The sequence below is a fragment of the Phoxinus phoxinus genome (genome assembly GCF_949152265.1).
Source record: "Phoxinus phoxinus genome assembly, chromosome: 6".
NCBI lineage: Eukaryota > Metazoa > Chordata > Actinopteri > Cypriniformes > Leuciscidae > Phoxinus > Phoxinus phoxinus.
The window spans coordinates 9144003-9160923 of record NC_136881.1 but is presented as its reverse complement, the minus strand read 5'-3'; the positions used below and the strand labels follow the sequence as shown (position 1 = coordinate 9160923).

The window sequence follows — 16921 nt, the reverse complement described above, 5'->3', positions numbered from 1 at the left end:
GTGATCGGCCTCTTACAGCAAACACACTGCTGAAGTTTCATCCAGATCAATTAATGTATGAGGATGTTATAACACACTTCCTGTTTCCAATATTCGCCATAAATTCGTTTCCTCGCCACGGCCAAACCGTTCGAGATATCAAAAATCCCCTGGCAATTTTTCATCCTCCATGTCTTGACTTCATGCACACCAAGTTTCGTGGTGATTGTTTGAATCGTCTAGGAGGAGTATTTTAAATTCCATTGCATGTGTTTTTTAAACTACGCCAAATAGCCGACTTCCTGTTGGGCTGGGGTAAAAAGTCAGAGCATGAAGGATATATGACCCGATGAGATCTATAAGTGTACCGAGTTTCATATTATTACACGCAAGCGTGTTTGATTTATGGACCAAGTTTTCGGACCGCGTTCCAGGGGGCGCTGTCGAGCCCCCCTGCCACGCCCGGGTACCAGCTTCAGTCCGGCTCTAATGGCCGCGGGTTCTGACCAGTGTGCAAAGTTTCAAGAGTTTTTGAGCACGTTAAGAGACCCAAAAGTGCCCGAATAGTCGTAAGAAAAATAATAATAATAATAATAATAATAATAATAATAATAATAATAATAATAATCCGAAGGAAAACAATAGGGCCTTCGCCTTTTCAAGGCTTGGGCCCTAATAATAAAGAAGAAGAAGAAGAATAATAATCCTTAGAAAAACAATAGGGCCTTCGCCTTTTCAAGGCTTGGGCCCTAATAATCCGGAGGAAAACAATAGGGCCTTCGCCTTTTCAAGGCTTGGGCCCTAATAAAGAAGAATAATCCGAAGGAAAACAATAGGGCCTTCGCCTTTTCAAGGCTTGGGCCCTAATGAAGAATAATCCGAAGGAAAACAATAGGGCCTTCGCCTTTTCAAGGCTTGGGCCCTAATAATAATAAAGAAGAAGAAGAAGAATAATAATCCTTAGAAAAACAATAGGGCCTTCGCCTTTTCAAGGCTTGGGCCCTAATAATCCGAAGGAAAACAATAGGGCCTTCGCCTTTTCAAGGCTTGGGCCCTAATAATAATAATAATAATAATCCGAAGGAAAACAATAGGGCCTTCGCCTTTTCAAGGCTTGGGCCCTAATAATTATAAAGAAGAATAATCCTTTGGAAAACAATGGGGCCTTCGCCTTTTCAAGGCTTGGGCCCTAAATATTAATAAAGGAGTAAATTAATGAATGAAAGTCACCATCACACAATAAACAAATGCAAGTCAACACATGAAACAAAGCTTTATTCAAACTACAATCATGTATATAGGCTACAGGCACTGAACCACATCTACTGCCATCTCAACACAGCGGTTCCCATTATGCGGCTTTATTCTGATGAATCAGCGAACCGCCAGAGGTGAGCCGTGCCGGAGGTTGTTGCGTGATGTGTTGTGCTTCACAATCTGAGGCAATAAGGGCCGGTGGAGTGATGGAGGGTCTCGTCCATGGCACGATCTCCAGGATTCAGCTCTGTGCTCCTCATCCTCAGTGCTCACACCAGTCTGCTGACATTTCACATCCTACAAAAATGCACAAACATAACACAAAAGCAGTAGTTTTAACAGCACAATGTCATTTGATTTCAGTATTATTTAGCAGACAAGAACCGCTTTTTTTCCACAAATGCCGCCATCATCTTTCCTTGCAGGTCCTGCTCCACCACAACAGCTGTGCAGCAAATGCACAGAAATCAAGAATCAGAAAGGTGCTGTAATAGCTCTGTTTAAAATTACAATAATTAAAATAAACTACAACTTAATATTTAAATTATTATTAATTTCTGTAGTATACTCACTCAAAGCCTTTGATGACAGCATCAGCTTCATGAGCCTCTCTCCACCGGATAAACACACATCTGTTCATCTGTCCCTGTAACATCCAGACAAGACTCCCATAACCTCTGTGATTTATGAGCTCAACACTACATTTACATGTTGAGGTTGTTTTAACTTTTTATCCAACATACATGTTCCTCAATTTATCAACAGTACTAATGGACAAATAAAATAGATAACTTATGTTTAGTTACTTTATAGATATGTTCTACATAATAGCACACATATCACTCAGATGTATATTTCATGTTGTGATGTGCTCTTCTGCAATACTTATAAAATATGTTCCTGTCAGATGTAAATAGACGTTTAAAATAAGCGTCTTTAAGATGTTTATGGTTTATGTAAATCCACGTTAGAGACGTAACTTACGTGTCCTTACTGGAGCTCCTGTCAGCTAGAGCTATACATAATAAAGCGTGTTTTTACAGCCAAATCACAATCATACTATACTGTCTAACTCCTTTACACCTTCAACAGTTAAAACGTTTACTCTATAGTAGTTTAACACATGCAATTTTAACACAAGGAACCGTGTTTACTCACATTTGAAACCCCGCGCGTCGCTGATCTCCGTGATGTTTGATAATGACGTATCCCCTCGCGTGGCCTCCTGGGATAGAAGAGTATCCACCGGTTGAGCACTCAAAAATCTGGCTGGAAGCAGTAAGCCATCCGGGAACTTCTCGCCTACTCTTTTATGAATACTGATGTTTCGAACGTACTGCTTCCTTCACGTACTGTTTTCGCCTACTATATAGTAGGAAAGTAGGCATATTGGAACGCACTTAAGTCCGAATCTCGCGATAATTAGTACGTCACCCAGGTAATTCTCGCCTACTCTTTTGGATTCATACATACTTTTTCGCTCGCCTACTCTTTTTCCCATACTAAATAGTAGGGAAGTATGCGGTTTGGAATGCAGCCTTAGAGTCCAAATTGATCACACACCAATCAGAACCTTCAATAGATAGATAAAGGGGCCAGAGTCAGTTTATTCAGTTTTGGAACAATAGATCCAGAAAGACACGAAGGAAGTTGAGGACACTAGAGTGGAGGAGGAAGGTGAAGGGCAAGGGCAAGGAGACAAGTCTCGGATGAAATTCGTGCCACTAGTTGCCCATGTCTTTGTCCATGGTATGAGGGATGCTGGGCTACGAGTAAGGCCAAATTTGAGTCGCTTCACCGTCGCCTCAATCATAAGAACCTTCCGGGAGAAAAACAGGTAGATGTACTTCAGACTGCTGCTCTGTAACTTTTGAGAGCTGTACTATGTGCTGGTACAACACACATAAAAGAAATGCATCAACTTGCTTCACATACAGATAGTTTTCTGAATGCTTCCATTTTGTAAAAAGTATGTGTTACAGTAATCAGTACTTCTATTTTTCTAGGACACAGAGACGATGAAATGGAAGAAGCCTATGTAACACTTTACAATAAGGTTCATTAGTTAACTACATTAGTTAACGTTAACTAATAATGAACTGCACTTATACAGCATTTATTCATCTTTGTTAATGTTAATTTCAACATTTACTAATACTTTATTAAAATCTTGTTAACATGAGTTAATGCACTGTGAACTAACATGAACAAACAATGAACAGCTTTATTCATATTAACTAACATTAACAAAGATTCAAAAATACTGTAACAAATGTATTGTTCATGTTAGTTAATACATTAAATAATGTTTAATAAATGAACCTTATTGTAAAGTGTTACCGAAGCCTACCAAATATTTCAGTTGATGCGTGCCAGCGAGGAACAGGCATGCAAGAGGATTTAACCCCCGCTGCCTGGCTATAGGGCCAATAATAGCCTGCAATGCTGACAAGATTCTCTGGCCTGACCCAGACCAAAGACGGGATGCTGAGGCGGAATCATTTTTGTGTGTGTTGTACTGTGTAGTACATGAATGCATAAAAATGTGGCAATGTATCCATTGGTTTTGTCTTTTGTGTTCATCATGTGAAAAGTTTTGTGATGGGGGGAACTACAAGCAACATATACTTACCAGTTTTGGAAATGTTGTTTTGAATTTATTGCACCAGTGCGTAAGACTATGTTGTAGTGTGTGTGTTTGTGAGGGCTTGTGTGTGATGTACAGTTTAGGGCAAAGTTTTTTTTTTCAGCAAGGATGAATGGTTTTGAGTGTAGAGCTTCATTTTGACCTGAAAATAGGATATTTGGGGAATTGGGTGAGACGTTATGAATTTGTGTTTACTGTTTTGAGAATACGAGGCATAGTTTCCAGAAATGTGTTTACTCAATCGAGAAAACTGTAATAGCGCCCTGAACGAGCCCATCAGTGCTTGGGAGATGGGAATGCAAGGGGTTCTAGTCCTTTTGGGCATTTGTTGGATTTGTTTACAACTATGGTGAAGGTGGTCTCCTTCCTCTTGGATGCCCGGCTCATCTGCGCATCACCTTACCCAGAGGTGGCAGCACACCCTGCAGCTCTGTTGTCTGTGAACACTGCAGTTTTTCCAGAGGCGGTTGTGTATGCTGTAGCACCCCCGTGGTAGTTGAAGAAGCTGCAGCGTACCCAGGGTTTGACATTTTTTGCTGCTGCTTTCCCTGAGAGGGCCGTGAATGCTGCTGTTCCCATGGAAGCAGCTATCTTCACGCCATCGCCCCGCTACTGAGAAGAAAGGCTTCCTCTATAGCGTCAAGTCTGCCGGTTCCTGAATTCCCTGTCATGTCTGAAGATGTGGCCCCTTCTTTCTACGTCACTGCCCTTGTGTGTGTCTGGGCCACTCACACAGCATCGACTCCCAGCCTGGAGGCTACCCTGGAGCCCGCTACCTGCCCAGAGACTGTTCCTGAGCCAACCGTTTCCTGTCCGTCCTGCTATGGCCCAGTGGGTGATTTTTGCCTTTAATGTCTTGATTGTCCTGTTTTCCGGGCAACACACACCTCTCAGCTGGCTGTCTCCTGTCCTGTCTGTACTCCTGAGGCCTTCCCAGCATTGTTCATTTTTACAGCAAATTTAGATTTAGTTTTAGTCATAGTCTTTTGACTAAAATTCCATTTTAGTTTTAGTCATCTGAAATGTTTTACTTTTGTAGATGTAGTCGACTAAAATCTAATGGGTTTAGTTAAATTGTAGTGCATTCATTTAGAGATTCTCAAAAATGTCCAAACCCATTATATACACTCACAGAGAAAACATCTATTAACCTGTTGATAGATATATGAATGATTTTAAAGTTTGAACATGAATATAGACATAGATTTAACTGCTGTAACATAAAACAAATTCTTAAAATGAAATAAAACCACTTCTCCTGAAGTAGAAGAGTCTTTTCAATGAAGGATATGCATTCTTTATAAGAACTTGCATACATCATTCTTTATTCTTTCAAACAGACATTTATTTGTATACATTCAAATAATTAATCCTTATTAAAGAGCATTAATGCACATCCAATATTCTCACAACTATACATTCTGTAAAGACATAACCGACTGTGTTTATGTGAATACTCTTCAAAACTGACATTTATGCTAGATTTACTTAATTTTGACGCAATTGTTATAGTATTTGACGTGACTTATGTTTTTCATTTTATTTATTCATACATTTAAGTTCACCTGATAACTTATATTTTTGTGTTACACACACTATATAGTCAAGTCACCTTTATTTATACAGCGCTTTTTACAATACAGATTGTATCAAAGCAGCTTCACAGTGATAACGTGAAAATAATACAAGAAGTTTGTTTCTAGAAGAAAAATGCGTCATCCTCATCATCCACCTTAAGTAAGGCAGAGATCAATAATATTGTTGAATATTAAATGTCCCCAACTAAGCAAGTCAAAGTCAAGGCAACAGTGGCATGGAACCAAATCTCCATCAGGTGACAGAATGGAGAAAAAAACCTTGGGAGAAACCAGGCTCAGTCGGGGGCCAGTTCTCCTCTGGCCAACGAACGAACATTGTATGATTATGATTCAGGCAACCCTTAAGTAGAGGTTGAAAAGTTATGAATACTATGTTTTTTGTGTTTAATCTAATTACTTTTATAAATGGTTTTTCAGCCAACTAATAATTTTTAGAGTGGCAGCCGAACCGGCATCCTTCAATTTTGTTCCCATTTTTCACCCTGATTATTGTCCTGTCCAAGTCTGATCTGCCTGTTCGGATGGTCCAACTCGAGTTTCCTGTTCTGCTGGGCCCCACTCGAGTCCCCCCTCAGGCTGCCGGCCCCAGTCAAGCATCCAGACCCGCCTGACCCACCCCGGCCTTCAGCCGGTAGGTGTGTTGAATTTCCAAAGGGTCATAAATCAATCAAATTTGACAACTCTCGATAACAGGAAAATAATGCAACAAAGTTTGTTTTGACTGTACAGCAACTCTAGAAGAAAATAGTGTCATTTTTTCCAGCTTAAGTGTCTGAAAAAAAATCCTATTTATCTATAGCTATGGAGAAAACAATAATTGTCCAGCTTAGCTCAGTTCATTTCTCATGCAATGGTGTCAATGCAGTGAGATTTTTTATATTAAGTGTTCCCGACTAAGTCAGTCTAGTTGCCGCTTGGTGCTGTGTGCTGCGACTAAACCTTCTCAGTGATGAACATAATAACTAAATCCAAGCACAGATCTCTCTACTATATTTGCCATTGTGGTTGCTGAATAAATGAACTTACGCAACCTTCGTGTGACGATACAAGGTCTTCTTTGCTGTTGTTTTAATTTAAAACGTCAATGTAGCCGAAGCTGTTTACATTTTTGAGAGAAGTTTCTTGCTTTGCAGTTCTTTGTTCAATTCGCACCATCAAAATGATCCAAATGAAAAGATGCTTCAAACTTTCATTTTCCATTTCTTTGTAATAACTAAAAAACAGATAATTGTCTCTCGGTTTAATCTGCAATGAAGTTGGGTTTTTGCATCCAAGTCAGATTTTTGAGCAAACATAAAAAATGATTCATCCTATTCTCATTTTCAATTTCTATATTTTGAGCTCTCGGTTGGACTGTAGCCTACTAGGGACGCGGGGCCCCTGGGCTTTACCTCTTGAGGGGCCCTTCATCCACCAGAACTATTACCTACATTCACTCATTCTTCTTAATCACAAAGTGCACGTTATCAGCCTTTTATTTTGCAGGAATACACCATTAACAAAACATCCAAATCTATTGGTCTGTCATATAAATATAGGCCTATACAAATATCTCTGTATGAACATATTTGCACATAGTTCAAACAGTGGCGGAGCCAGGAATTTAGGGGCCAGCAGGAGCCAGCAACCAGTTCGGGTGGCACAGAAATCTTCATTATTTCAACATAAAAAAAAAGAAAGAAAAGAGTTTAACTATATACTGGACTGTTTTAGTGTCTACAACAAAACCAAATACAATTAATTTGTAATTGTATTGATATACTAGTGAATTAGATCTTAGAATACTGAGAGAATTTGACAATTTTTTTAATATTTCTCACCTCCAGGCATACTATTAAAGGGGCTCACACTATGTCTTAAGCTCAACTTGTCCAGTAAGGTTGGTTCTGAACTTCTGGTTCTCAAACCCCGCAATAGCTTGTTCTCAATTGTTGTTACTGGATGAGACATGGAGATAACTAGGCCTACTGTGTGGTTCAAAGATTTTTAAACCATTTAATTTTATATGAATTCTTCAACAATTCTTAGTTTGACTATAGGCTAGGCCTAATGTCTGTTTAAAAACTTAAATTAATTGCAACAGTTCTATTATCCTACATAAATTAGACTCAGTAGAGTGGGGTAAAACGCCCCCACCTGTTTTTCCCAAAATAACCATTACAGAAAGTCAAGATACATTTTTACTGTTCCTATGCACTACGTTGACAATGGGGATATACAAATCTTTATGGATTAGCTGACACCAGCGACGTATTTGAAGAGAAGAGGATTACATGATAAGTGCTATAATTTTCAGATATTAATAAACAAGTGTTTAAGAGAATGTTGTGCAGGACATTATACCTCAGTGTATGATAGATGAATAGTGAAGTCTGTAGTTTGAGAGCATATGTTATTTATAACTAATATAATTATATATAGGCTATAGGCCTATATATATATAAAAAACATTAAAAAAAAACTTAAACGCCCCAAAGAGGGGGAAATTTGCTCTCTTTTGAATACCCATGTGCAAGAATGTGAATAAGGACGAAAGACAACAGCACATAAATGCGAGAATGTAAAATTAGTTATTTTTATTTTTTCATCATCACCGCGGGGCTCTCCCAGTAAGCCCGTGATAATTAGTGCGGCCCTGCCCACTAGAACCGCCGGGGGATGGAGCTGGGTGTGGAGGTATATTTACCCAGAACGGGCTTTAAGTTGACAGAAGCTGCTGAGCACGACTTCCAGTCCAACTCGACGCATCATTGCCTAGACGGTCATAAAGTGCAAGTCTGCGAGATAAGAAGGTAAGTAACTAAACATTTCTTATTTGATAGCTGCTTTAGGATAGAACTGTTAAACGATAGACAAAAATCTAATTTCGACATTTTGAGTTAAAAATAGGCCTAACTTAGTCGGTTTCATCATATTAGACATAAGATGTAGGCTAGGCAGCCTAACGAAAGTGTAGGCTAGGGTATTGTAAATTAATACAAAAAAAAAAACAGCCTTCCGTAAATTAAGACAATTATTAATAAAACAGCTAAACTAAATATCAATTAACCATATGTTTACCTAGCCTACTTTCTTCACTGACACAGATGAAAAGAAAAAGTCAAAGCTCAGCTTTAGGAGGAGAAGAGACAGGGCAAAAAATAGAGATAGGCTAATACTAGAGATGAGGTGAGAGCAGGTATTGACAAATAATCTACTGCCCACTGACATGGCTTTTCAAAGCTATAAAATGGATTATAAATAGTATTTATTGTCCATTTTTCTGGCCTCGAAACGTGTGTTTACATTATACACATAAAGTTTGAAGCAAATCGGGTAAAAATAAGAGGGTGATTTTAAAGCATTTTGAAAGTGACACACTTCCTGCTGCCAGTTGGTGGCGCTATAACTTTGACTCACAATAGTCACATCCATGTGATCGGCCTCTTACAGCGAACACACTGCTGAAGTTTCATCCAGATCAATTAATGTATGAGGATGTTATAACACACTTCCTGTTTCCAATATTCGCCATAAATTCGTTTCCTCGCCACGGCCAAACCGTTCGAGATATCAAAAATCCCCTGGCAATTTTTCATCCTCCATGTCTTGACTTCATGCACACCGAGTTTCGTGGTGATTGGTTGAATTTTCTAGGAGGAGTATTTTAAATTCCATTGCATGTGTTTTTTAAACTACGCCAAATAGCCGACTTCCTGTTGGGCTGGGGTAAAAAGTCAGAGCACGAAGGATATACCGATGAGATCTATAAGTGTACCGAGTTTCATATTATTTCATGCAAGCGTGTTTGATTTATGGACCAAGTTTTCGGACCCCGTTCCAGGGGGCGCTGTCGAGCCCCCCTGCCACGCCCGGGTACCAGCTTCAGTCCGGCTCTAATGGCCGCGGGTTCTGACCCATGTGCAAAGTTTCAAGAGTTTTTGAGTATGTTAAGAGACCCAAAAGTGCCCGAATAGTCGTAAGAAAAATAATAATAATAATAATAATAATAATCCGAAGGAAAACAATAGGGCCTTCGCCTTTTCAAGGCTTGGGCCCTAATAATAATAAAGAAGAATAATCCGAAGGAAAACAATAGGGCCTTCGCCTTTTCAAGGCTTGGGCCCTAATAAATCAACTCCATAGCTGATTCCGAGTGATCAAGGGCTTAGGACGTTCCAATTCAGCCCATTGCAGTTTCCGCCAGTAGAAGGCACTTGTGCAACGTAAGCAACAAAAGACGGAGGGAAGTTAGCAGGTGATGGGCATGAACATTTTGGACTGGAACGCCGCCCAGGGGTTGAGTTAATTTAACTTTTCCGGTTGCCACGACGTAACTAGGCTATACGTCGCCACGACGAAAGTTTGGTCACCATATTACGTTGCAGTTACGTAACAGTTACGTATTTGTGTTAGCTGGGGCCTGGGAGCTATTTGGTTTTGAGAAACCAAATTGAAACTCGACACTAAGATCCTCCTTTTGCGGAGAAAGAAGGACATTCGAACATCACCAGGATGAGGAGATAGTCTCCTATTGAAGGTGAGTAGGCTCCTGATTTTTCGTTTGGGTTGAACCCAGAACAAGCTAAAACGTATGTTGTGTATGCGGTAATTTAGGCTTGTATTAATATTTTACTGATAGCCTATAAAATAAAAAATGTGTCTTCTCCGAATCTTACTTTGAATGGATAGTAGCGCGTTATCTCATGGCAATTATTCATAACTATTTTGTTTTGGTGAATGTCAGACTCAAATATGATAATTGCTACAATGACAATTAACATGGTGGATTTAAATTATGTTCTTTGATTTTTTTTTTTTATTGTGTTTGTAAAATGTTAAATAATTACTGAAACATTTTCTGTTTTTTTTTTTTTTAAATCACTCGTGCCTATAGTTAATTCTGTGTATAAAGGCTGCATTCATTCAAAGTCTACGTTGGCTCAAAACGTATGAGACGTAGCCTAATCAATTATCTTTTTTACATAGTCATGCATCACTAGTGTTACCATAGTCAATCTTCAAGAACTTAGTGATTCGAACTATTATTTTGAAGTGAAAACTATATTCAGAGTAAAAGAAAAGAAAAGACATTGCTCACATCTCAGTATGATGTTACATTTGACACTGAAGCTTCAAAGCGCGTATCAAGTAGGCTACTTTCTCATGAAGCTATTGCGCGCCTCATAGTGCGTATTGTTTTCAGAGCACGTGATCAACGAAAAACGAAGCGTGTCAGAATGTTTGAACCCAGACCACTACTCTACAGTTTTTAAAATATTTTTTAAAATAAGCCTATAGCCTATGTTACATGATCATATATTCTAAAACATAAACCATAAAATAATTAGACCAACATTTACTTGCATCAAGCAACTCTGTTGGTATTTTTATAAGTAGTATTAATATAATTGTTACATTTAATTTATTGCCACACTTTAATATGTGAATTATATTATCAGAAAACTGAACATTTCGCGTTATCAGGCTTTTATTTGTGCTTAATGGATAAAACAACGGCGCTGCGCACTCCGCTGCTCATAAACATGATAAATTTGACCTGCCACAAGATGTTGTTTTTGAATCTTGATTCTTCGAAACTTTTCCAGAAACACTGAGTGAACACTCAGTGTTTCACGAGGCTTCATTTGCCCATCCCTACATCTCAGATATGTTGTGATTAGAAATTAATAAGCAATTCTTTATAAATTGTCATGTTAGTTATTAGTTCTTAATTCTTAATAATGCCATTCTCATTCAGTAATTATTGGTGACCTAATAAGGAAATAGGCTATCTCGTTCCTAAATTTGTTATTCTTGTTTCCACATTAGGGTAACACTTTCTATGAAGTCCATAGCCCCATTTATACTTATAATAAGTCTATAAATATATTTATAAAGACTCATTAAGACCAATACTGCATTATAATAACAGTTATAGTTGCATATATACGTACTGTATATATATTTTAATAATTACTTAAGTCATGTATTTGCTTTTTCATAGTTCATTATACACTTATTTATAAATGATCAAATTTAAAATAGTTCCAGAGACAGATCTCCTTATACGCTTATATTACATTGCTTATAGCAGTAAGATGAGATAAAAAAATGTATTCAGCAACACTTTATTTAAAGTTGAATTGCACAGAGTTGTATTTAATATCAATCAGTTGGGGGCAGTTCATCTAAAAGTTGATGAGTGTGTTTTGTTTACTATATTTAGCTATCAAAATAGTTTAAGTCAAGTCATCTTTATTTATATAGCGCTTTTAACAATGTAGATTGTTCCAAAGTGGCTTTAAAACTTTAAAACGTGAACCTGTGAGAACGCTGATGGCGTGCACTTGCACAAATAGTTTACCAAAGAAATCATATAGCAGCCTACTTTTCATTTCTAAAGTATTTGGGTTTATTTATTATACAAAGCCCTTTTTGTAGATTTTTCGAGAAGAACTACATATATAAATAACTATATCGTGTTACCGTGAAATAAAATTAGTCATACCGTGAAACAGAATTTTGGTCATACCGCACCCCTAATCACAGCTTATTATTATTTATAAAGTATTATTATAATTAATAATTTTATGAATTATAATAATATATTATATATATATATAAATATATATATATATATATATATATATATATATATATATATATATATATAAATAATTTTTTGTTCTTTTGTCGATATTTCCCATTCATTTACTATGGTCTGTAATTTTTGACCGAAGAGCAAAAGTGTGACTTTTTTTTTTTTTTACGACCACTTAGCCTGCTCGAATCATGCCCTCAATTGTTTTTTGTGTTCACATACCAAATGCCATAAAAGTCACCAAGTTTCGTAAAATTCCGATGAAGCTGTGATTTTTAACAATTCAAAACAAATTCAAAAATGACCGAAGAGCACCTGAGGATTAAGTATAAATGGAGCTATAATTCATTATAATCATGGACTTCATAGAAAGTGTTACTCATTGTTAATAGTGGCAGCTGAAGTGTTACAGTTTTTTACGATTGCTATGACAGTTTTTTCAATACATTTAACATTTTTGCTAAACTCTTAACGCACCAACACACCTAAAACACACAATTGGCAAAACGGTTAATTTCATGCTCAAAATCACACATTGTAAACTAAACTCCAAAACTAATTTTCAAAATACAATAATACACTAACACAATACACATGTCTAACAAAACACTGCAAACATGTTTCAAAATCAAATAATTATTCAAAACACTAACACATGTTCTCTTCCAACAGGAACATTTAGTCAATCATAACACAATGACAAAAAGAACAGTAACATCAGCTGAATTTACAGAAACTGCATTATGTTATGTGTCAGGTCTGCCCTTATACAATAGACAGTTTATTGTATTGATCATAGATTGTGTTTCGCACTGTAGTTTCTTTTGAAGCCTATCTACATTTTTTGTTTTGTTGGGTTTAGTAAATACATGCATTTTGTTGCAGAAATTCAATACAAAAAATGAATGACCATCTCAGAGTAGCTTTCTGTACAGTTTATGAAAAACAGAATTCCTGCAGTAAAGACTTTATTTGCAAAAGGACATTACTGCAAGATATACCTCTCCCTTGTCCTGGTCCTTGCCCCACTCCTCTCCCTTGTCCTGGTACTCGTCTTCCTCTCCCTCGTGTAGGCTTCTTTCTTTCTTTCTTTCTTTCTTTCTTTCTTTCTTTCTTTCTTTCTTTCTTTCTTTCTTTCTTTCTTTCTTTCTTTCTTTCTTTCTTTCTTTCTTTCTTTCTTTCTTTCTTTCTTTCTTTCTTTCTTTCTTTCTTTCTCTCTTTGAGTTGCTCCATATTGTTCCTTTTCCACACAAGATCAGCCTAGAGTCCTCTTTTAGAACATTTGATCATGCGATTGAAAGAACCTCAACACCCGAGTGTGCTTCTGGATGGGAATCAGCTGTAATTTATATATGTGCAAAACTTCAATAAGCTGTTTCTCAGTAGCAATGGAATACAATACAGGGCATATATTTGTGTTTCAATTCACAATATGCACAGCTGTTCACTTTGACTTTAGCCTATAAGTTATGTTTAGAACATGATGTTATCTGTTCTGACATACAGTGTGAAAGCATTTGTAAATTTGGCAGTAAAATTACATTGTTTTGGTATTTGTTGAGCTTGAGTGTAAAAGAAGTTCAAGCATTTTAAATTTGTGTTAACTGTATGCATTTTGTGTCAAAGCAACAAGAAATGTGTTAATTGTATAGCCTACAAAGACTGATGTTGTGCTAACCGTGTTAAGAGTTTAGGAAACTTGTTAAATGTATTGAAAAAACTGTCATAGCAATTGTAAAAAACTGTAATGTTCTACTCACTCATTTGTCCTTCATTACTTCCTAATTACCTGTTAATGACGGACCATTATTCTGACATGTTACCAAAAAAATATATAAAAAAGATTGTAGTCTGCCAGAAAGATAGAGCTTTCGTGCTATATGTTCACATTGTAGTGTGAGTTTAGATATGATGAATTATATTTTGTGGTAGTAGATTGTAAATTCAGAATTCATCAAAGTCCTTTGTTTGTGTTTTCCCCCAGAATTCTCAACTTAATTCCAGAGTCAATATACCATTCAATCTCTTTTGAGGATGTGGAATAGGCGTCCAGCCAATATGACAGTGCAGAGGCAGCTCCAGTGCTTCTTTTTTTTGGGAGCAGTATTTGTTCCATTCTTCATCATTTTCTGGAATGATTTGAGACATGGGACTTTTTACCCACACATGGCTTCATCACAAGATTTCACACACCTCAAACTGCGTCAAGCACATCGTAGACGTATTATAAGAGATCTTTGCTCAGCCAATAGCAGCTTCAACTTCCCGGGGAAATTTAAGACATTTGACCAGATTCCGAACAACGCCCTGAACCATCTCATTGTGGATGATCATCATGGTGTTATTTACTGTTTTGTACCGAAGGTAGCGTGTACCAACTGGAAACGAGTCATGATTGTGCTCAGCCAGAACCTGAAGGCACCTAATGGAGCTCCATATCTGGATCCTCTTGACATACCGGTTGAGGTAATCCATAATCATACAGTACATAAGACGTTTAACAAGCTTTGGAGGCGCTTTGGTCGTTTCTCACATCAATTGATGCATCACAAACTAAAGAATTATACTAAGTTCCTTTTTGTACGGGATCCTTTTGTACGACTTATTTCTGCTTTCCGGGATAAGTTTGTTACACCAAATGAGAATTACTATAAGTATATTGGTTCACCAATGCTTCAGCGTTATGCTAATATTTCATCCCCCCCTGCCTCTGCTCAAGAGGCCTTCGCCGCAGGTATCAGACTGTCCTTTACTCACTTTATTCAGTACCTGTTAGATCCACAGACTGAGAAGAAGGATCCATTCAATGAACACTGGCAGCAGATGAACAGACTCTGCCATCCGTGCCAAATTGACTATGATTTTGTTGGGAAGCTGGAAACTGTTGATGAGGATACAGAACATTTGTTGAGGATTCTTGGTCTGGATAAATATATTCACTTTCCCCCTGGGTACGAGAATAGGACAGCTGTAAACTGGGAGCGAGACTGGTTTGCAAGCATTTCCATATCTGACAGGAGAAAGCTGTACAATCTTTATGAAGCAGACTTTAAATTATTTGAATACAAGAAACCTGAGACACTTCTGAATGAGTGACAAGTATCACTCTTTGTTCTTTCTAATTTTACATTACTTATACTTCATGCAAATAGAAACAAGATAAATTAGTCTGAATCCTAAATGAAACCTGTCAAGAACATGTCTAGGTCTTATTTAAATTAAACTAAACTATCCCTTAAAGTGGGCACAATATTTTCAAAAAATCAAAATGAAGCTGACAAAAGGGCAGTTTGAGTTTGCATTGTCAATGTTTTGCTAAAAAAACGTTGTATGTTTCATCATCCAGGGCTACAAAAGTATTTTGGTTACATACCTAAACATCTTTGAGGCCTGATGGAATCTATTTTTATTCTTTGTTAAATTCAGACTCCTGTTTTATGATAATCTAGGTTATTTTTTCCCATTTTTTTTTACCTTACCAACTGTTAAAAACTGTCATAGTGATGATTTTTAAAATATGAATGATACATACGTGATGTATTTCACAGTTCATTGTTTAATTATTGTAATTAAAGCTTTTTTAATGTTCAATGTTCAAGTTGATATATAAAATTAAATAAAAATATTAAGAAGGTGCGTTGACACATGTTGGATCCAACTGGTTTTATTACTGTCACGGTTGATTGCAGAAGAGAGGAAGCAGGATATAGGTGCAGCAGTCTTATTTTAGAAGCAAACTCACATCACTCAAGAACAGGAATAACAGAACAACCAACTTAAAACAACATAGAACTGGCCAAGAAGTGAAAGAAACACAAGGTGCAGTATGTAAGAATGACAACTAGTGGTCGAAATAGGTACTGTAGTCGAATTAAAAATATCGGAGATCGACGTTTCTCCCGCCACCTGCTCCTCAGACTCGACAGCGCTCACACAGGTTGCCAGTTTGAGCACACGCAACAGGAAAGAGTGCAATGGACAATGAAAATTATCAAACTGGCAACATACAGTATCACAGACCAAAACAATAACAAACCTTCCAGCCTGGAAACACATTTCAATGTAAAAATAACTGGCTGTAGAAGTGTTTTTCAGAGAAACGAATATGTGAACTTAGCATGTTTCCTCAATATGCAAACATATGCTTTATAGTGAAAAAGTTACATACAGCACCTTTAAATAGACAGCAAACGGAGAAACTAATGAGACTAATTAACGAGACACACCTGAACTGAATCTCAATTAGAAACCATAGTGACAAACAGGGAGAGAACTGATTCAACTGAACCAATTAACAGATGGAAAACCTACCTAGAAACAGACATAATCAGACCAGAGGGTTGTCCCATAAAACAAGATTAGAATACAAGCCAGGCTTATTTTGGTTAGTCAGACTTATTGTCGGTGGATTCTGTTTCATAAAGCAAACTTAAAATAGTTCAAAGTTACCCTGGCAACTTATGCTGGGAAACTAGCCTGGTCCAGGCTAACTGGCTAACTGTCAGGCTAAGCCTCAGCTGCTACACAGATAGTGTTTTATGTGATTTATGTGATTTATGTGCTCAATACTAGCCTACATTTACATGCTGAGGTTGTAGCTGATGTGTTAACTCACTTTTTATCCAACTTAAATGTTCCTCAATTTATCAACAGTAAGGGACAAATAAAATAAATAACATGTTTAGTTACTTTATAGATTTGTTTATTTACCTTACATTTGTTTACCTTACGTTTATTTAGCACATTTGTCTAATGTTGACAACAGTGAATTATCCTACATAATAGCACACATACATCACTCAGATGTCTTTTTCATGTTGTGATGTGCTCATCTGCAATACTTATACAATATTTTCC

The 16921-nt window shown here is 37.1% G+C and overlaps 1 protein-coding gene across 1 annotated transcript; it reads left to right on the top strand.

Moving 5' to 3' along the window:
- Nucleotides 1-9971: 9971 nt before the first annotated feature.
- Nucleotides 9972-15517, top strand: LOC307000278 (carbohydrate sulfotransferase 12-like). Its single transcript, XM_079615719.1, has 2 exons — nucleotides 9972-10000; nucleotides 14049-15517. Exon 2 carries the CDS (start codon nucleotides 14099-14101, stop codon nucleotides 15158-15160), a length of 1062 nt encoding a protein of 353 aa, XP_079471845.1. The 5' UTR covers nucleotides 9972-10000; nucleotides 14049-14098; the 3' UTR covers nucleotides 15161-15517.
- Nucleotides 15518-16921: the final 1404 nt, after the last annotated feature.